The following is a 22145-nucleotide window of genomic DNA, read 5'->3' as shown; positions in this document are numbered from 1 at the left end:
TGAGGCTGCCCGGAGCAGCAGCGGAAAAGGTAGAAAAAGACCTTTTCTAGATCCAGCCCTTCCCCTCCCTCTTTCTTCCCCCTCTTTAACCCTCCTCGCCCGCGGAGCTGGGAAGAGATGCTGCGGGGCCGCGGGCGCCCTCCTACCTTTAGGGCTGTCCTGCCGCGGCTGTCGGCTCACAGCGGGCTCCGCGCAGCTCCGGCCGCGCAGCGCAGAGCCGCGGGGCGCAGCCACCACAGCGCCGCGCCCCGCCGGGGGCGGGAGGGGCGGGACCGGCACCTCCTCCCGCCCGGTCCCACCGCCCCGAGGGGCGGAGCCAGCGGAACAAAGGGGGAATGGAGGGGTTCGCAGCATCCCGGGGGGGGGGTGTCGGGGTGCGGCAGACCCCTGGTGCAGGGCAGGTGTGTACGGCATCCCCCGGGAACAGGCAGGTGAACCGAGGTGCCCCCAGCGAGGCAGATGCTGGCAGGTCAGACATGGGTTCCTGCCCCCGCGTAAAGCATCTTTGGTGGATGGAGGCTTCTTCCCGGAGCAAATGTTGAAATATTGTGATACCGTAACAGGAGTTTCAGTGCAGTCCGTCCCCTTCCCATTTATACCCAAGAGATGCTGTCACCCTGACAGCTGTGGGGGGAACAACCCACAGCGCGGAACATGAGCACACTGAGCATAGAATCATCTACTGCAGGGTGTCTGTGATGTGCCACCTCTTATTGAAGCATGTTGCCATTTATCTAAAATCACAACTTAAGCCCTTCTGTTGAAATAGCGTAAACAGATCCAACATGCACAGACCCAACATGGATTTAAAACCAGGTTCCGTCATCTTTGGTTAGCTTGATAAAAGGCAGATTTAAATCAAGAGCGCAAGTTGAGGCAGTTTATGCTGATTAAGGTTTATATTGATTAAAAGTATCCCCCAAGACCTTAAAGCAGGTTTCAGTTTTTAACAAAGTTGCAGGTTAAACCAGTGCAAACTTGCACATGGACAAGGTGTGTAAACATGCTCCAAATGGGACAAGTTCACGCATTTATTTTGTTTTTCGTCCATATAGAAATCAGAAAACTGAGGTCACAGGGGAATGTTGATGAAGGAAGAAGGTTAATGAAGGCAATGATATTTCTTCAAATTTAGTCCAGCCGGGTGTTAGAGCATCTTCTCTTCAAGTCTAACAGCTGGATACACAAATGATCTCTTGTAAGAAGTATTGGTGGAGCATTCTATATGCAGTCATTTCAATAGGGTGATACCCCAAGTAATAGGTTCAACTAGGGAAAATTTTAGCTATTCAGCATTTACATGGCCAGCCAGGATACGCATGAGATCTCTGTAGTCTAATCCAGGAGTGCTGAATTCACAGCTCAACCTTGTCAGGACAAATTACTTAGCCTAAAATCTCATTTTCAGCTGTTCTCTTTCTTGTATTCCTTTGGGTATGGACAGGGAAGGACTTGCCTCCTGGATGATCTCTTCCAACAGCAGCAGCCTGCTCCTACCTGCCTTTTTTCATTCCGCTTGCTGGGAGCTGGCAGGAGTGGGGTTTGGAGTAGTCAGAAGCAGTGATTTTTCTGGCTATATTAAAGGGCTTAGTCGGCCTTGAAAAATTAAACTGTACTCCTCTTCTCCACAGTTCAATTGCTTTCAGCTATTCCTGTCTTAGAGCTACTTGATTTGCATCAAGACCTGTAAAACTTGCTCGCTAGAGAGAGCAATCCAAAAGTTTGCTGTAAAAGCACAGCCTTTGGCTGCTCTGTCGCATGCAGTGTAATCCGTGCACATTACCGCTGATTTGTATGCTTGCAGCGAGCACTTCCAGGATTTGGTGGCTTTACTGCCTCTGTTTTGGTAAAGTTTAATTACATATTACATTAAATAACACTTCAGTGTGTAGCCTCTGCTTGCCCTAAGACACTCTGTGGCACCTCTGCAGTCTCTAAGCAGGGTGCTTGGGTCTAGCAACACTGCAGAGTATTTCTCCCACAGAAATGTCCTGAAAACTTTAGGAAGCTGATCAGCAAAGAAACAAAGATGAGAAATGGTCATCACAAGACCGTCAAGAAAATAAGTTCTTTATGTCCTGTGCCACATGAGGAAGTGAGATAACAAGAGGTTTGTCCTTAGGCTGTTGGAGGGATTGGTAAGGAATTCTTGTATTCTGGTGGTAATGCCATCGGGAGTAAAGAAGGGACCATCTATCATGGAGACAAACATCAGACAGCACAAAGGGATCCTCCTGAAGACAAATTCTGTCTAAAGCCAAAGAGCTCAAAAGAACCTTTTTCTTATATGAATTTTTAGTTTCCATAATGCTGCATTGTAAAATGACATCCCCTTCCCCTGCAATTCTGAATTTGCCTGTATGCATTCTGCAAGCTGCTTCAGCTGCACGACAGACCTTAGTGATTCAGTGTATTTCTTTCCCATGAGTATTCAATGACGCTATTTAAATTCAGATTCCATTTTATAGAATTAAAAGGAACAGAACATAACTCACCTTGAACACAGTATCATCAAAATAAATCAACTGATTACTAAGGAATTTCTTGCATGGAAACTGACGTCACACCATTAATGGGAAATCTGGTTCACAGTGAGCATACATCATACTTTGCACCCAACAAACCTCTTAAACTAATCTTCTAACACGAAGTAGTAAAAGGCAAATCTGTAAAAGTGTCCCTGTTTGAAACACACATTCTCCATGCTTGAAAAAGTGCCTTCTGTCTTAAAGTTTAAGACCAAACACGCATGCAATGCTCCAAACCCTCCCTTTGTTCTCAGTAACTCACAATACATTTCCACTCTATCAAAGGTAACTTTATTGCTGTGGAAATAATCTTCACAAGCATGACTTGACGTAGCTTAGTATAGGGATGCCCTTATTTTCCTATAAATGTCTTAGCACTGATTATCACAAAAAAACAAAATAACCAGAGCAAAGAAAAGGAAAACAATCGAGTAGTCCTAACAGTAAGGTATCCAAATGTAGTTGCTTATAAGACTGGGACTTTAACCATCAGATAATCTATTGTGTGATGGAGGAAAAAAGTCACGACAATGACAGCCCATGTTTATTATCCTTAGGATGTGCTTAGAAGAGTTATTAAGACGTTTTAAGATATTATTTTTCTCTTTGGAAAATCACAGGCATGAGAAATAAAATCTCCAACCATTTGTTGTGATTTATGTCTTGTAAGGAACTCCAAGCAATTTGGATTTGGCTCACTTAAATAATGTAACAAGGCAGGAAAACAGCACTTTAAGCATTTAAAAGTATGGGTCAGTTTTTAAAGATACACTCAATTCCACTTCAAATCTGCCTTGGACTGAGTCCGTAAGCACACAACTCACTAGTTTAAGAGGCCCCAAAACCTCAGGGACATCCTGGTGAGAAAACAAGTACAAGAAAAACTATTGGATGATGTAAGTGATGATTGGTATCCTCTGAAACTCCAATCAATGCTTTTCAGTAAAACCTTTCAAGATGCCTCTACAGGATTAGGGAACGATGGGGGAGAAGGAAAGAATGTTTAGTATCTTAAAGCGAAATCATACCTGTTACAAAGATGCTGTATGTTCTTGTTATTCAGTACCAGAAAGGCTGTCAAAACAACCTGCCTCTTTAGGGGGTTTTGTGGGGTGTTGAGGGATTTTTGTTGTTTAAGCAGACACAAAAAACCTACAATTGACAAAACGTTGACTTTATGTAGAGACCAGACACTGCCTTGTGCAGAGCCAGCATGTCAGGCAGGGGAGATGAGGGCTCCTTGGAACCAGCCTTGCTGCGGCTGCCTCCTGCCATCTCCAACCTCCTGCCCTCGTATTGTGTTGGCATGGGGGAAGGGACAGTCTCAGGGAATAGCAAAAAGCAGGCAAAAATATTGTGCAATGTGGGCTGTCAAGAGATGGAATGACATTACAGTAATTGCCACTCTCCAGTAAAACATAATGATGGCAGGATTTCAAAAACAGAAGGCAAGTTATCACTTTTTAGAACAAAAATCTTTTCCTGCTAATTTGAGATTGTGATTTTTCTGTAAGGCAATCGTCAGTGTTTCTACAGCTGTTTCAGACACTTGACGCATTTACAAATATAGTAATGGAATAAATAGAATATATGTCTTTTATGCACAGCAAGAAGCTCTTGATGAAGTGTTTTGCTTGGGTTTTTTTTTCCTTTCCTTATCATATACTGTGATCCTGTTATGGCAGAATCTATTGTAATTAATACTCAAATACTCAGCACCTTTCTCATTTTTTTAAAAGAAGGGTATCTTTTTGAACTATCGCCTCTTCAATAAGTTGTTTTCGTTTTTTTTCTTGGGTCCCACATTCCAGGGTCACTGGGGGGAAGGTGGGGAATCATATTTTACATATACTCTTAAAATCTGTTCTAGGAATCTCATACTGCTGAGTATATATGTGCCCCCAAATGACTTCTAAAGGTAAAACTTTTAACAGAAATGCTATTCACCTTTATGAAGAAAGCAAATTTGACAAAGTGTGCATTATAGAAACTTCAAGAAGAGGGATTATGAAGCTTTTACATAATGCACAGGCCTCTCCTTATTCTCTATACAGATGGGTCTTCTCCTGGGTAACAACACTATTTGCAACTATCATAACATCACAGAGTTGTAAAACATCTTAAATTAGGTTCTTCATTGCAATGCTAATTGATTTTGAATGAGGGTGGAGGGAATACACACAAAAGGATAATACATACCTTACAGAATCACAATGTGCAGCTAAAAGTAGTTACTTCCCATTCATGTTCTTCTGTTTGAGCTAAACATAAGCAAACAATCCCTTGTTCTGATTTCACTTTTAGAAGAGATTCTATATAACTTGACCTTTGTGGTCTTGCACAGGTAAGGCTGCCAGTGATTTCAGTGGGCTTAGCATTTAGCTCCTGACATTTTCAAAATGCTAACATCCTTTTATGAGTTGCATATTAAGACCCCAGCACTGCTGAAAAGTTGCGTAGTACAAACTTTAACAGAACAGACAATACGCCTAGTCTTGTTACTTTTCTTATTTGTTAAGGTTGAACACACTGGGAGAAGATTTCCTGTAAATCTCACCGCCTTGCCCGTTTTCTTTGTATTCAAGCAAGACTGGGCCAAAAATGGAACCTCAGCCCTTCCCTGTCACTTCATACCACCACCCCCTTCCCTGTCCTTCATTGTTCAACAAGGTATGAAACTCTATACCTCTCTATACCTTCCTTCTCCTTTATCATCAAAATCAGGGAACAGCCAGTTCTTAAACTTGATCATCTGCCAAAATAATACCTGTGTAATTCTGTTGAAAATATGAACTATTCGGATAAACCCACTGTGTTGTTTTACAATCTCATTACTCTTCAGTTGACTCACTGTGATACATAACTCTTGTTTTACATGAGTAAATTTCTTACTCCTTCAAGAAAGCTTGGCCAGGTTGGCTTTTAATGATACTTTCAAAAGTAGCAAAGCCATACTTTTTCTGCTCAAAAAACCCTTTTAATTTTTTCTATTTAAGCCATCTAATTAGAAGGATTTTGAAAGAAAAAGACCTTATTTATGGTTGGGCATCTGCTACTTTAATGCTTACCTTCTGTACAGTGTTTGGAAAACAATGTCTGACAGAGTAGTATCTTTGTGAGGTTTGTTTTTGCAAGTATTAAGCCTCTGTATTTATTACTGAATTTCTCACAGTAGATTTTTTACCATTTTTTAGTAAGGGCTCAAGAAAATTTTCATAAGTTTCGAATTTCAGAATAATGGCAGTGTTTCCCAACTGATATTAGTATAGAAATACTAATTTTAGTTGTCTCATGAATGAGCCTACTTCAGAGGTACAAAGGTAAGAAAAGTTTAAAAACCATCCACAGACCCTGGAGGAAGGTGTCTGACTTCAAATCCAGCACCTCATAATAACCACCAGCAGCAGAGTCCTTCTGCTGATGACAACAGGAGAACACTCTGCTGCAGAACCCTTTAATTTTAGCCCTTATTCAAAATAAGCTCCCCCCAAAATTTCAGCTCATATTCTGTACTTATATTCTCTTCTGTACCATTTTAAGTGGAATAAAGTATTTCAGTAGCATTTGATTATTACATTATTTTTATTGCACTATAACAATAACCAGTTATTACAGTGAAAAAAAAAAAGGATTAAGGAAAAAAAATGCAATGTGAACAATTTGATGCTTATAAAGTGACTCATAAAGTCCTGCAGGCACTTCCATCTACAAAGACTAGCTGAGAGATGAAAAACGTCTAGTATGAAACCAGCAAAAACTGAGGAGCCCAAACTGTCTTTGATGTTTCACATCCATAACTTGAGAGAATTGGTTTTTAAAGTCTGAGTAGCAAAAAAGTCAAGAGACATGAAGGGTATTAACCTGGTTCTCCAACTGAATTATTCCAGGCCAGAGAACTGGAAGGAAATTCAGACAGACCATTAATAACCTCAATTGTTTAATCTGCTGTCAAACATGGTATCTGTTTAATTATTCATTAATAGAAAAAAATATAGATAGTACTGTAAAAAAGTATAATGAGTCTTATGTCAGACGTGAGAAGGATGTCCACTTGGGAGGAAAAAACCCAGCAACTTGCAATAGTGAGACCACCTCAACCAGGGCTTCAGCATAATGTATATTTGTAGCAAAAAAATCAAAGTCATTCTTACCTTTCTTCTTCCCCTGTAAAAAAGATGTTACAATATTTGACATAACATGGTGAATATAAAGCAAATACTGAAATGCCTTTGCATTGCTTTTGTCTGGGTTTGATGTCCTACTGATCAGTGTGGAGCAGCTGCTGCTGGGCAGTCTGGCATGGAAGGACTACTGTCTGGACCAAACTTCTGCATATATTTGTTCAACCATTTTAAAAAATATATGGAACTACTTGGTTCGACTTGATGATCCTAAAGGTCTTTTCCAACCTAGTTTGTTCTATGATTCTAGTTATAAACACCTGTGTGCATGGTAGTCAAGATGTCAAACATGGAGCGGTAGGAAGATAACGTGAAATGATGACAATAAGAGCGCTTAGAAAACCACGAAACTACTTCTCTTAGCTGTGACTCACAGAGATGGTGGTTGTGAGAGGAAATAATAACCAGCTGCATCAACCCAGCAAACTTCAAACTGCCATGAGTGCTTCATTACCAGATAAGCAAACTATTGAGATCTAATGTTTAAAATGAATGCAGTTTTACTGAGTACCACCTTTTCTGACGGCTTTTCACAGAATAGAAAAAGTGAGAAGGAATACAAAGACTCAAGAAGCCTGAGCTGGCAACTTCTGTGAGCTTTTGAGGATTTCACTATAGTTCAGATATGAACTGAATATGAAGAAGAAATGCAAGGCTCCAGTATAATTTTACGTGTACAAGAGGGTTGCAGTCTGTCACTGTGATATTAAAAACAGCCGTCTTTTTGTTTTCAGATACTGAAAATATATACTGAAAAATGGTAGCCATGTGTGTGACCTATCAAGTAATTACACTGGTCAAGGGGCAGTCATTGGGAAATGTTAAATACATGGTTTCTCATCAAAATGAGGAATGTAAGACAAGGCATCCCTCTTGGCCTGAACTGTATCTTTTTCATTCATGTAAAACTAGCCTGCTCTCAGAGGGTTATTGGATGCCAGGTAGCTTTTCACAAGAACGTATTTTCTTGTTTCTGTAATTCCAGGTTTCAGAGCTCTCCCTTGAACCACAAGGAAAAGAATAGCAGAAGGTCAGACAAAAATGTCCAGCGTTCTCAGACAGCTATAATGGTAATCTGGCATGCCTGGTTTCCTATCTGGAATCATTGGTCAGATATTCCTCAGCAACCACAAAAATCCATGTGTTCCTTTGTTTCAAAGACTATGATGATGAAATAAGTTGGCTCTTTCATTGCTGTGTTTGACACATGCCTTCTTTAAAATACATGAGGTGAGAATTAGGTCATACATCAGGGTTGTCATGAACAGCTGAGACATACAACTCGGATCCAAGCATGAAAATAAAATCACTGACAAAAGTCCCTTGCTTTTTGTATAGATATCACAATAGGTTACTTCAAGAGCTATAGTAATCCTTCTGAGCTGCACAGCCATGTCCATACTTACCAAAACGCTGAAAGACAGCATTTCCTTGAAAACAAGACCATGAAACAGTATCTTAATAACTCTAAAGAGTATTATCTAAAAAACAGCTGATGATTTGTCGAGACTGTTGGCTTGTTACTGCCAATGCAGGAGCACACTATCAGATAGAATATTCTGGCAAAGACTTACCTCATTGCTCTGAAACGCATTTTCCATTTCAGAGTGCTGTTTAAGATTAGCATATGGAACTCTAGAAATAAACCAGAATATTGATTATGCACATGTTAGTCTATTCACATTTAAGAAGACATTTTTACGTTCCTGAAAGAAGACTACATGACTAAAATTCCAATTTGTAGTTTTTAAATTGGAAAAACATGATAAATTTTAGAAACAGAAATGTTGCATTCTCTAGAATACTGTCTTCTGGTTTACATTTAGGTGATGTACAGAAAACACTTAGTAATGAATTACAACATGACTCACTTCATGGACTTTTTAAACCGGTATATTTGGCTGGTGCCAAATCCAGCATACAATATCATACTGTAAATGAGAATTTAGGCTAGAAAGTATAACTAAATAGGTCAAGACACCACATTACAATAGATGCTTTAAATAAAGAGTGGTATACCTATACGTGCCATCTGAAAAACAGAACAGCTTATTGAGTTATGCCACCTCTGCACAGAACAGACATCTACAGACCATTTAAAACTTTCAGGAAAATGAAATAAGGACACACAAGAGTACTTGTTCATCTAACGTCAGCAAAGGTTTTGTACATGGAAGCCAAAATTCCTTCTTGGTTTTGGCTGGTAGAAGGAACGTAAATTGATAAACTGGCTGTCTTCTAAAACATTTTTGCGTGTTTGGCATTGAATATGTGCCTGTTTGGTGACTAGTATAATGAACACAAAGAATTACTGTGTTAGGGAGTTTTGTGAGATCTGTGCAATTTAAAGTACCATCCTGATGGCTTGAAAGTGATTTGGTAACATGGCCTAGGAGCTGCCAGTGATTATAAGACTGGTATTCCACTAACTTGGTAAAATCTGGTTTATTATTTTCACTTATAGACTGTAGGCAAAGAATGAATTTAAGATTAGATAGCTTGCAATGTGTACTTCTGCAGTTGGACTGGCTTTCTTTATGTTCTATGGGCAGAAATAAAATAGATGAAATTCATATAGCTTGTTTCACACACTAGGATGTGATTGAAGTGTTTTTTTCTCTTCACTGACTATAAAAGGGAGCACAGAATGTCAAACTTGTAAGCAAGTACAGATAGATGATGGGGTACCACTCTTAGGTACATTTGTGCATTGTGATAAGAACTAATGTTCATGAACTACAACATCTCTGTGGGGGTATGTAAAACAAGAGTTGTATCTGATTTAGTTCAGGTAGGACAAGGACCTTCACGATACACTTTTAAGGCTGTTGACATTCTAACAGACTAACTCAAAACAACATAAATGGGTCAGAGTTCACATGTTCTCACTGTCCTCACTTGTCATCAGCCATACATCCGCATAATACAGTACAGCAGCATAGAGCTATTAATCATGTGTTGCTTAGTAATGCACATTTTCCTTGAGCACAGGTTGAATCCTACACCAGTACAATAGTTTCTGTGCTTAACCATTTCCAAATCATTATTAAGGTAACATAGTAAACCTGATCTGCACTAGTATATGGATTTCTTTGATCAACCTGCAATAGTTTTGCCTCATTGAGAAGACACCTGCAATCAATCTGATGTCCCAAGAAGGTTTAGATGAGAAGAGTGGTCTTTATCAATGTCCAACTTACTCATTCCCCATCCAATTGTTCTCCTGGATTTAGTTTTTCATAGTACCCATGGACCTTGCTGATCACGCTTTGGATTGGCCCATTTCAGCGTGCTGCCAGTTTTCATATGTAGGCAAAATAGTAAGCTGTTCTAAGGTTGTAAAGTGTTATAGATGTTGTCTACATACGATCAGGAGTTCTGAATTAAACTGGCTAATGGTTCTGCACACTGAACCTTACCAATAAGCAGTTTTTGCTTGGTGAGATGTGACAATTGCTTAAGGAATTGCTTAAATCATGACCAACTTCACAGCAACTTGACATTCAGAGGTACACTTAACGCCCTCCTTAGTGAGAATATCGATTGCAAAATACATGTTATTTACATTAATATCATGGGAAGACCCTATCCAGAGCAGCAGTACAATCTAAAAGTTATACACACATTCATAACAAAGTCATTCAGTTATTTCTTTGTTTTAATGAATTTTTTAAACATTTGTATCATCAGACAAAACATTTAGGTCATGAGAAAATATTTATTTCCAACAGCATGGACTTTCAAAGTTAGTTCAAAGAAGACACATTCAATGCTATGATTTTTCCAATGCTGAGTCAGTTGAAATAGTGTATTGTAGTGCATATATTAACCAGTTACTTTAAGGAAATGCAAAAAGACATAGTGAAGTAGGAAGTGAGTACAAACATTCAAGGCAGTAAAAATGCAGAATACTGACACATGGCTGAAAAATGTACTTTTTGTTATGCTCTTTTAGTATCACACGAAACTAGCAACTCACTTTAAAACATTCTTTGTCAGCAACCATACTTCTGACCATATGAAAGTATTATATTTAATACAGTCTTTCAGCGGGAAGAGATATTAAGGTCTAACGCTCATATCAAATGCTTAAGATTTTGTTAGCTTTGTTTGTTATTTAAGATAGTTCCAAGGTACTGCATCAGTATCACATAGGTTTGTTTTCTTTTAAATTGATTTGCACAGAAACATGCAAATAGTAGTGCATGATGGTTTTATATATTTGATTATAATTGGATGTATTATTGATAGAGCACACCAAGCTTTTTTTGTTACATTTTATGCTGAACTGTTCCATTTCTACACCTAACAATTGCCATCTCAGTTCTCATGGCTTAGCATGTAAAGCCAGAAAGTGGAGAAAGTAAGAATGTCTTTAATTAGGACATATGTTAATGAAAATAATTCTTTTATAGATAGATATATCTACCTACACATAATTAAGATTACATGGTATTTTTATCAGCATGAAATGTAAAAAAAAAACTTCTCAAAAAACCCAAACTAGCAGGAAAATACAGTTTACTGGCTCAATACACTCTTAAACCAGTTTTGTATAAGGCTTCAGTTTTCCAGATGAATGGGACTAAGTTTTTAAGTAGCTCTGTATACATTTTAGTCATTATAACTGTTTTATGTCACAATATATTCTTAATAAAATAAAAACTCTTGTGTTGTAATTAAAGATAGCTAGTTACCTTCTAGACAAATATGACCTTTCAAAGAGTAGGCTGTGTCTAAATATAAGAATTAAGGTGCTTCCATATTTTTGCTTTCTTTCTTAAAAAGTACCACACATAAACAATTGCAATAGCTGCTTGAGGACATGCTGTTCTTTGGCTTTTACCATGTTTTTAATAGCATGTAATCCCCTGTTACAGAATTTTATATTCATTACTTACTTGATTTTGTAAAAATTGTGTTGTAAAACTTAATGGAACAAAATGTTGGGTGTATTTCCTTTGTCACAGCTACACTTTTTTTTCTCTTCCTTTCAGAATTTCCATTTGCATCAAGCAATAACTGCAAGCAACAATAAATTTAAAGCTAGATTTTTTGCACGTTGTAAACTGGGTAGGACCAGGAGTTACTGACAAAACCAGCTGGTCATGCAAGATTAGCAAATTCTCTGTATTCCAACGCACTGCCATCTAATCTGTCCTGTTTCCCCTGACACATACTAACACAATGAAGCTGGACAATGGTTCAACAGCAAGTGCATGTGATAGTTCTGGCAAGACTATTTTTGTTTTGAGTAAGCACATATTTTATCTGGGAGGGTCTAGAAAAGCAGGGCCTTTTTCTTCAGATCATTCCGCTTCCAAAGTGCCAGACGATCAAATTCCTCAATGCTCATTTTGAAGACTTCCTGGAACTCTTCAGGAGACAAATGCCTCTTGAAAATGAAAATACAAAAGGTATCATTAAACTCATCTCTGTGCAGGAATATTTCTCCCCTGTCTTAAGTTTTAAAACACTGCAAAATAATGCATAAGGATTTGCATTTAAATTCCCAAATTGGTTCTGGAAAAGACTGCATCAAAACCAAATATGCTCAGAGTAGCTGGGAAATGAAATTATTCATGGCAGTAATGACTTTTGAAAAAAATATAATCTTTTCAATACAGTTCCAACTGAGCAGAGCTATGGTTCTCAGGGGAAAAGATTTGTTTATACATGGTGCTTGATAACAGAGCACACTGAGGCAAATCTAAGTTATTCCAGGACTTTAAAGAGAATGATAACAATGTACTTTCAGAGTTGGATTTATTTTGCCTTGATCTTTAATGAGAGTGGTGGACACCACACTGGTCCACTAATAGTAGCCTTGTAACAAAGGAGAAAGCACACTGCTAAATTCTTAAATCCAAAAATGCGCTCAACCACAGGGACAGGCTCATATCAGAAGTCCAAGCTGGATGAAGTTTTGTTGTTTTTTTTTCTTTTTAGAAGCCAAGAACTACACTTTTCTTTGAGGTTTTCATGGTTCGTGTTTTTTTTTTTTAAAAAAGAGAGAGAGAAAAGAGGAGAATACCAAAATAAAGAATTGGAAGGATGTAGGATAACAATTGCCTAACAATTATTTGTACACACAGAGGAATAGCAGAAAAGGTAAGTGTGTGAATAAGAAATGAATATCATACAAAATTCTTCTGATATTTGTGGACAAACTCTTGCTCAAGCATTTCAGTAGTACCAGTTATCGTTCTCTCTTTCTGATGTGAGAGCACACATCACCTAAAATGGTCAGATTCAGTGCAATGAGAATTAAAAATTGCAATTTTTAAACATAGACTCTCCTCTTCCACAAAGATTTCTCTGGAACCTGGGACCAGCCCTGCAATTGCAATCTAACCCTCACATCCCCAGTGAGCTTTTGCCTTGCAGCTTCCCAGAAGCAGTTCTCCTTTCCAGCACATCCAGGCAGCTCCAGCCTGAGTACCTCAGCGCCTGTTGAAGTACCCTCTGCATTCAAAAATGATGTCCTCCAAAGCTGCTAAGCACAAGAAATGCTTGGATATGCCTCACACAGCAGATCAGGCTCATCACACTATAGACAACTGTGTTATTTCAAGAGAAGGATATTAGACCTTTTCTTTAATCTTACTACCTTCTCCTGCAGAACTTCCCAGGATGTGAGAAACCTGGGTTCAATGTCCTCATCACTTGGAGGAGGTTCAAAACCACCATCTAGTCCACGTTATTCATGTTATTCAGACACATGCTGGCAAGCCACCCAGAAGGGTCGTTTTAAAGGAGATATGTTCCTTGCAAACATGAATAATGCTATGAGCAAATGTTGAATGCAAGATGCTGAAGTCGGGAACACAGTACTCGCCAGGGGAAGTGGAGCCACTGCACAGACTGTTTTTATCAGTAATTCAAATAAGTTGCCTATCATTTGAAAGTGGATCCTAGCATTGTCTGGAAGAATGCGTGCTGCTATTAGCCAAAACTAAGGCATGCATCATGCTAATACACCCTGGTAATCCCACAGTGGTTTACCTGAGCAGAATGGATATAGCCCCATTGGCCCTACTTACAAAGCTTTTTTTTTTTTTTTGGTAAATTTGAAAGCAAATTTTTACTTTCTCCTTATTACCAATGAGTTTATCTTTGCAATGTAAATTACTCCAGGAAAACTAATTAAATTGTTTGTAAGAAGTCGCTACATTTAATTACCTTGACTAGTCATCTTGGGCTCTTGTAGTTTCTTGAAAAAGGACAGCCTTGGTCTTTTTTCCCTTGAGATTCCACAGATTCAGAACAATAGTGACTAAGACTTTGGAACTGAGCCTTCATTTCTCATTTGACCAATGACAGCAAACCACCATAAGCACTATGCATAGCATGGAACAAACACGCCATGCATATTTGGCAAAGGAGATCCTGTTTCGCATGGAAATGAGCAACATCTGACAATGTACTTTAGAAACAATATCTCACTGACATAATTTAATTCTACTGGGTTTGGAAAGAAAAAGTAACTTCTTCGTGCATTGATTCTTTTCCCCCTATATTTTCCTGGTAACCCAGTAGACAAATGTGAGCAAGCTTAACTTCAGCATGTCTGTAAATTGTGGGATTGAAAAAGAAGTATGGATGAGCAAAGCATGTCATATTTTGGTTTATCTTACTTTCTAGATTGTGGATAAGACTTGAAATGTGCTCTCACTCAGGAGAAAGCAGTGACAAACTCTAGTTCATACTCAAAGAGAAAATCAGAAAGCCTATACCCTGCAGGTAAATCCACTCTGCCTATCATCTAAAACCACAGGAAACTTAAAACTTTAAAATAAATATTTTCACTACTTTTTTCTTGAGGTAAATTACACCATGTCTTGCTAGAAGCTGCTGTGGTCTCATTAGATCCCTTTCAATACTGAAAGTCAATGTAGGGAGAGTCAGCAAGCCCTATGTCAGGCCTCGGACCTTTTCTTCAGGGTGCCAAATACTCGCTACATCTTAACCTTGCAACAAAGCCTGGAATCAATCCTAGTACAAGCTCTGCAATTCCTCCTTTCCTCTCCAAGGCCATACTTTGCCATTTATCATTTTACTTTGTCCTTGAGCATAGAGAGCTTTCAGTCCACATGCATCTATCCAAGCCAGTATGAATTAGATGTGTCTCTGCTCCTCTGCTTGTACCCAGACGACATCACCTTCATTCCTTTCATCCACTCATTTCCTAATAACACTGAAGTTTTGTTGTACACTGACACCATTTTTTTCCTCAAAGAAGTTCTTAGTTGGTGCTGCCTGTTCTAAAGCCATTGAGATATAGTATCAGGAATGCATCAGCAAAGATTGAGATGGGGGAAGCACAAGCTCACTAATTTCCACCTCCTATTCCACTAGACAGTTTCTTTGCTTTTAATTCTCCTCCACATACTGTCCTTCATGTCAAGGACTAATAACCAGACTGCAATATTAGCAAAGTTTCTTACTCCATCAATGCATTATCCACATGGAAAAATAATTCTAGTAGAAGGGAACACTTCCCCTTCGGTCTGAACCCTCTTTGAGGACACCAGTCTGTGCTCAGTGTAGCATAATTCCCACTGATTTTCTTGCATCTCAGAAACTTCAACCATTCCTTCCTTAAGCATAAGGGGCTCTAGTGCTGGGACTGACTCTAGAAGCAGCAACGATTACCGTGCTGTCTGCAAATTTTGGAATAAGTCTTGACCCCAGAAAGATGTCATCAAACTGGCAAAGCTTCAGATAAAAGTAACAAAAGTAATCATGGGTTGCAGAGTTTGATTTACGAGGAAAGACTAAAAGGACTAAGTATGTATAAGTTTAGCCAAATGATGACTAAGGGAAAGTATGGTAAATGTCTACAAGTATTTGAAGGGTTCAAACACCATGGGAATAGGCCAGTGTGGGAAGTTTACGTTCATACTTTTCTTCCTATGTGTGATGTTAAATTTTGTCTGCACTATTGTTAGGACTTTCCTAAACCTTATAGCTTTAAGACCTAGAGCTCTTCCCAAACAAAGGCAGAGAAAATGACCACTAAGAACTCAGCTTAATTTATCTTTCTTTTCAGCTATTTGAATATTAATTTGTCTTAACTGAAGCGTTACCTTGTCTCATTAGTTAAACAAAAGAAGGGAAATTGAAAATCATGCATGGGGAACAGGGAGGATATTCACCTCGAGGTATGAGGGAAGATGTGTGTGTAAAGCTACTTTACAAGGCCAAGAACATTTTTCTTTTAGGATTGGATCAGCTTAAAATATCCAGCTATGTTAATAGTGCATCATTGGGCCATTAAAGAAATGGCCAAACTTATTAGCAAAAGTAACATTCATTCTTTTTTTTTTTACTAGTGTTAGCCTTGTTTACATAGGAAATCTGGGTGTTTTACAGCGTGCTAGTAACTGATTCTTAATTCCCTTTGTGACAATTTGGCTGTATTTAGGCAGCCTACCTCAATCTACTCCTCTGCACTGCATCAGCAGTAAAACTGGACGCGTTGCCAACACTGAGGAGAGTGCAGAGGACTAGATTAAGGTCCCATTCTGCCCTCAGTCTGAACTGACTATTTAAGGAAGCTGAATCTGGAAGCTGCATTGTGATGTTAACACGATGCTACCTGAAAACCTTGCTAAAAGATAAGGTAAAGAGTTTAAAGGTGGCTCTTCCCTAAAAAGACTGCTATACCAGAGCTCACAGCATCATATCACCAGCGTTTTGGATATATTTAAGCATGAAATTCCCAAACTAGAAAGGACAACTGCATCATATTTTTCTGATAAAACTGTATTAATCTGAGGCTTTTAAAGTCAATAGTGCTCAATCTTTTGCTGTGGATAGCATTTTGTGTCAGCTTGCACAGGAAATCAGAAAAACAGTGAAACTCAAGGTCAGCGAAGTGCTGAGGATCCACCAGATGTGTCCACGGGTCGCAGCAGTCTATTTGTATCAAAGAGGGGAGATCTTCTTCAGAAGCACAATCTCTCACCTGCACTGACAGTGTTTTGGATTAGAGATATGGGATCACAACCCTGGGATCCCACTTTGGGAAGGCCAAAGATGGCCTGCAGCTTGCGAATTGAATGACACTGCTTTAATTCCTTACCTAGATGTTACCTATAGAGAACAGCACTATGCAAAAAAGAGTAACAACACCTTGCACTAATTATGTAGCTAGCTCTCCCAAAACATACAAACACACAATGGAAGAATTAAACTGCAAATGTTTCTTATTAAGATGTACACAGCAAAGCAAGGGCTGAGCTAAACCTCTACTGCAACACAACCATTATAATGGAAAAACCTCACGCTCTATGAAACACAGTCATTAAAATGAGTAGTACAGATACGCACTCAGTTTTGGGTCTCTTAGAACAAAAGTAATTAATTTACATTCAAATACTTGCTGCAGTGTTATCTCAGAAAGAAGTGATGCTTTTCAACATAAATTAATGAAGCTTGCCTCTATTTTTCTGTGACCTGCTAAAAAGCCAGTAATCATTCTAGAGTTATAATGTTTATTTACTTCAATGAGATTTCCTTGAGTATAATTGTGCTTTGAATGAAATTTAGAGATGTTAAAAACTAATACTTAGGAATATGGCATTAGTGTGAATAAGCCACAAGAGGGAAAATTTGTAATTAACTTACAGCCATGCTGCAGTAAGCTGTGACTAGGTCATCCTGCACAAGCATGTTTATTCTGTGTCAGTAATTGGATGGGAGTCCTCATGTGAAAACCTGCTGAGGTAGGAAATTCAGCTGATACCATACTTCCTCATGAGTCAATATTGAACCACTGAACCAGCACGGTGGATGGCAGGAGGTGATGAGTTGAAGAAAAGGCAAATCAAAATCCTAATTCCTAGAGGTCATTTAAAACCTCAGGTTTGTTCCTCTTTTGCTTTTTGTTACTCTGTGTTCACAGGAAATAACAGCTGAATATTCCATTGCCTTTATTTGAATCCATAGTGAATCTTCCAGCTAGTCTCTCTCTGAAGCACTACTGTGCACTGTTTCATAAACTGTAATTCTGCGTAGTTGTCCACTTTCATTCATTTTTGTTCAGAGCACTTGTAACACTTATGATCTCTGATCTACCCTTTCCAGAGTCTTCAAAATGCAAAATACTCAAACTAAACTGGGATTTACTGGGACAGGTTTATTCGCAGGTAAGCAAGCATTCATGTAAATAACCAAATCTTAGCTCTTTAGGATAATATAGAGTCTTTGCCAGTGGGACAGTCTTTTTGTGTATTAAGATTTAGGATGTCAGAGGTACCTCAACATTTGGAACAATGACAGCCTCTTCCCTTCTCCAGCTTTAGCCCTTTCCCCTTGCCCTCCCTTCCCTCCTGTGCCTCCCAAAATTAGTCCAAATACTACTTTTGGATGCCCAATCGTAATTCCCTGGAAGATTTTCTCTTCTATCTGTTGCATTTTGAATACTCAAGGTTTGCACTCTCCACCCTTCTCTGTTGCACTGCTGCAGTGGCGCAGGTTTTTCAGAGGTTTCTTCTAACCTAGTGCATGGCTAATTACAAAGCTGTAATTAACCATGTGTCACGTTTTCCGGGAGAGTATTGAATGTTGCGCTCATCTGTGAAGTAATTAAGGTTCACACTCAATAAATATTTCAAACTATTAAGTAATTATGTGATAGGGAAGGGATAGTTAAAAACTGGCATGAGTTGCCATCGAATGAACTTCAAAAGGTATCAAAAGATAACTACAGCAGCTCCATCGACTAAAGGATGAACCAGTAGGTGCTGCAGTTGTGGTCATGCTAGATCAGGGCACTCACTCACAACACAGAACAGTTGGAGCACTTGTGCAACTAAGCCCTGGCAGGAAGTGTAGATCCCCCTCTCTCCTCTGCTTCCACAGAGCAATGTAGGTCCCCAAAAGGCTCCCAGGAAAAGTAAAATCATCGAATCACAGAATGGTTTGGGTTGGAAAGGACCTTAAGATCATCCAGTTCCAACCCCTCTGCCGTGGGCAGGGACGCCTCACACTAGACCGTGTCACTCAAGGCTCTGCCCAGCCTGGCCTTGAACACTGCCAGCATTAAACTTCTGTTTAAGTTTAGAATGTAGAGTAACAGAAGCAGAAGGAAAGGAGTCTGAAACCCTTCCCAGTGCTGATGTCACCCCAGACATCTATACAAGGCTCTTGGATCTGTGGCTATATCTCATTTAGTATTTTAGGGTATCATAAAACTTCACAGAGTAGCATTCCACTAAGCACTCCTATCATGTGGTACTGAAAATCCAGTGTCTTGTGAAATCACAAGGCACAAACAAAATACTCTGTTAGCAGCATTGCACAGGCAATATTTTCCCCAGCTGAGTCATCCATAAATATGCAAGAAGCTGATAAGATACAAGTATTTCTCTAAGGGGTATCAATATATTACCTACATAGTGGTACATGCAGAACATCTCTGAGAGCAACCTCTGCCATCAGTCTGCCATTCAACCAAATAAGCCTTTTCAAACTGACATGTAATCGCCTTCAGTGGACTGCTGATAAAAATGTTAAATAATTAAGAAAAGAATTCATAAATAAAAATATGAATTCCTAATAAATTATGAGAATATTAGAAGATTTTGAGTTTCAAAATTTTCATTAGATTGAGGCACAAAATACCTTATTCTTAAAGCAGATTTTCCAGTTTCCGTTAGTTTGGTCTCTAGTGCATCTGTAATATAAATGCTCCACATCTAATCTCTGTTTGCTTCCACAGCATTTCCACTCTCATAGGGATTAGCTTCCATACATATCACATCATTTATAATGCATATTTTCATTTCATAATGGTTCCTTTCATAAGGGCTTTGAAAACTGATAGAGACATCCACCACTGATCATAATATAAGCACATGCCTAGAATAAGAAACACCACACAAATGTTTTTCAAGTTAAACACTGTGAAGGTCCACTGAAGTCAGTGACCTGCACTCCTTCACTCCAGATTACGAGCTTTGTCATGAAGAGAGCCCATTACCACAAATCAAGCCCCAGACTACAAACTACACTTCTCCGTGTTAAAACACAGAGCATGCCACTTGTTCCCCACCTGAGCTCTGGAGGAGGTAGGACACACAACATTACTTGTATGAATGACATCTAGGAGCTGGGGCTGTTAAAAATTCACACTCAGTTACTGGAAACCCGTCCTAAAATGTTTGCAGCCCAAGTGGCTAGAACCCAGGGTGATTGTTGAATAAAAACTAGTGGAAAAAATAACATCCCTCAAACAAATCCAGACAAGCAGTTTCAGAAGGAAAAGCATGTTTGAATTAATGCGGGTGCTCTGTTCAAACAAGACCGCACCCACGTTTAAATCTCTCATTTCTGTTTACAAGAGGACAAGGTGGCAGATGAAGGTTTGCTACTTAACATTCCAGAATACTTTTTTCCTTAGCAATTGTTTCAATGTATCCTTGTTAAACAAAGAATGAACAGGCTCAAACAAAAGTGGAATAATTTACTTTCCGCTGCATTTGATAGGTATTAATGAATAATGCTTTTAGCTCTCTGACATTCAAAAGAAAAGGCTAAAGAAACGAAGATACATTAAGATAAGAAAATAAAAACTGAAAACACTAGAGGATGGTCTCCAAATGGAAGACTCTTGACTATGTTGGCTTTCAAAATTACCAGCCTGTGACCACAAAAGAAATCTTATACTCTGTGATAAATACTTCAGGAGGGGAAAGAAAACAAAAATCTATGCAGCTGGGCATGAACCATCAATCTGGATGTGCAAGCACTGAGCCATATTGCTGCAACTGAGCAACAGGCAAAGAATACCCAAACTAAGACAAAAGTATCAAGTGCTTGCTTTTAGGAGCTGAAGGCCTAAATCATAAAAGGTATTCAAGTATTTAGAAGAGCTATCAAGATTTTCAAAGGTGTCCATAAGCTCAACTTCCTTAAGGAAAACAAAACCAAACCAAACCAACAGGCCATACCAACAGAACATTGGGAAACCAGCAGGTAAGGAATGTGTTAATGTGTACCATACAATGGTGATGTCTTAGGTCCTGGAAACTGAGGGCTTAAGTTGTCCAAAACAGGGAAGTTTGCTCCAGGGCACTTATACTTAAGCCCCTGCACAATAAAATGATCCTTTTTACAAAATGTTCCAAGATTATGGTCTTTTTCAAATGCAATAAGAGCACCAAGTAATCCTATTTTGTAATTATGTTAAGGCTTTGTCGTCACAGAATATACCAACCTAAGCAAATTAGGGATTTACGGAGGTCTTCAAAGCAGGACCAACTTCAAAATTAGACCAAGTTCCTCAAGGCCTTGTCCAGCTATGTGTTGTATGCCTCGGGGGATGAAGAATCCAGAGTCTCTTGGGCAACCTGTTCCAGTGCACTTCTCAGCCAATAAGGAACTTTTCCCTCATATCTAACTATAATTTCCCCTCCTGCAACTTATGACTGCTGTCTCTTGGCCTTCCAGGGCCTAATTCTGAGAAGGCTATAACCCCTAAACTACAAAGGTGGGCTGCTGACTTATGTTCAGCTCTATCAGGACCATCAGGTACTTTTCTGCAGAGCTGTTCCCCACCTTGTGCTGATGAATGGCATTATTCTGCCACCAGTGCAGGAATCTTCATCTGCCTCTGCTGAACTTCATGAAGTCCCTGTCAACCCATTCCTCCACTCTTGGCCAGGTCCCTCTGAATGAAGACTCTGCTCACCTGAGCATGAACTGCTGTTTCCCCAAATCTGTGTCATCTGCATATGCAGTGAGGGTGTAATTCCTCTTCTTCACCCAGACTGTATAATCCAAACTCCTTTGTTGTTCTGCAACAGTACCTGAATTAACTTGTTCTTCACCATTTCCCAAGAAAATAGCTCATGGCAATGCTGCTCCACTCATCTAACGTTAGAATAAACAACACTACGGTAGACAGAAACTTCTAAAAATGTTCATGTGCCAAACCTTTATCTAGTGTAAATTCCTTGCATTTCCAAATAGCTTTAATACTAAATTAAGATCTAGGCTATTCACTCAATATCCAGAGTACCAGTAATGCATTTAAAAATCACCACATCGTTATTGTAACTAGTTCTCAATGCTACATGTATTAATTCACCTCTGGCATAAACATCTCCTGTGGCAGCAAGAGGAACTACCCCACTGCTGAGTTAGATGAGCAAACAAAAACACGTTTCCACACTTGGATATATGTGCTTTTGAAGAAAGAATTCCTACTATTTGAATGTATTTGTTACCAGTTGAGCCTTCCTAATCTCTAGATACCTCTTGGGCTTAGAAAAATATGCGTTTTTACAAGAAAATATTTTTTATAATCCTTAAAATAAATTTCTTACACAACAAGTATAATCTAAAAAATACTCACAATGGGAGCAAAGTCAAGAAAACACTACCACCCATTACACCCCACCCTCCTGCAGTCCTTGACCATTAGCCA

The 22145-nt window shown here is 39.0% G+C and overlaps 2 protein-coding genes across 22 annotated transcripts in view; both read right to left on the bottom strand.

The window, feature by feature from the left end:
• Positions 1-284, bottom strand: part of AFAP1 (actin filament associated protein 1) — a 121439-nt gene extending 121155 nt beyond the window's left edge. For all 3 annotated transcript variants that reach the window (XM_062638791.1, XM_062638787.1, XM_062638792.1), the window contains exon 1: positions 147-284. The gene's annotated coding sequence lies outside the window, so the exon portion shown is untranslated. The remainder of the gene's footprint in view (positions 1-146) is intronic.
• Positions 285-10349: 10065 nt separating this feature from the next.
• ABLIM2 (actin binding LIM protein family member 2) overlaps positions 10350-22145 on the bottom strand; it is a 134843-nt gene continuing 123047 nt past the window's right edge. For all 19 annotated transcript variants that reach the window (XM_062638765.1, XM_062638767.1, XM_062638770.1 and 16 more), the window contains one exon: positions 10350-12104. In XM_062638765.1, the coding sequence (XP_062494749.1) occupies positions 11991-12104 (114 nt within the window). In that variant the 3' untranslated portion in view covers positions 10350-11990. The remainder of the gene's footprint in view (positions 12105-22145) is intronic.

This window comes from Pezoporus occidentalis, unplaced genomic scaffold (assembly GCF_034315485.1).
Source record: "Pezoporus occidentalis ecotype Australia unplaced genomic scaffold, CSIRO_AGI_Poc_V1 ctg58, whole genome shotgun sequence".
In the NCBI taxonomy this organism is placed as follows: Eukaryota; Metazoa; Chordata; class Aves; order Psittaciformes; family Psittacidae; genus Pezoporus; species Pezoporus occidentalis.
Note: the sequence above shows the minus strand (reverse complement) of the source record. Positions and strands in the feature narration are given on the sequence as shown.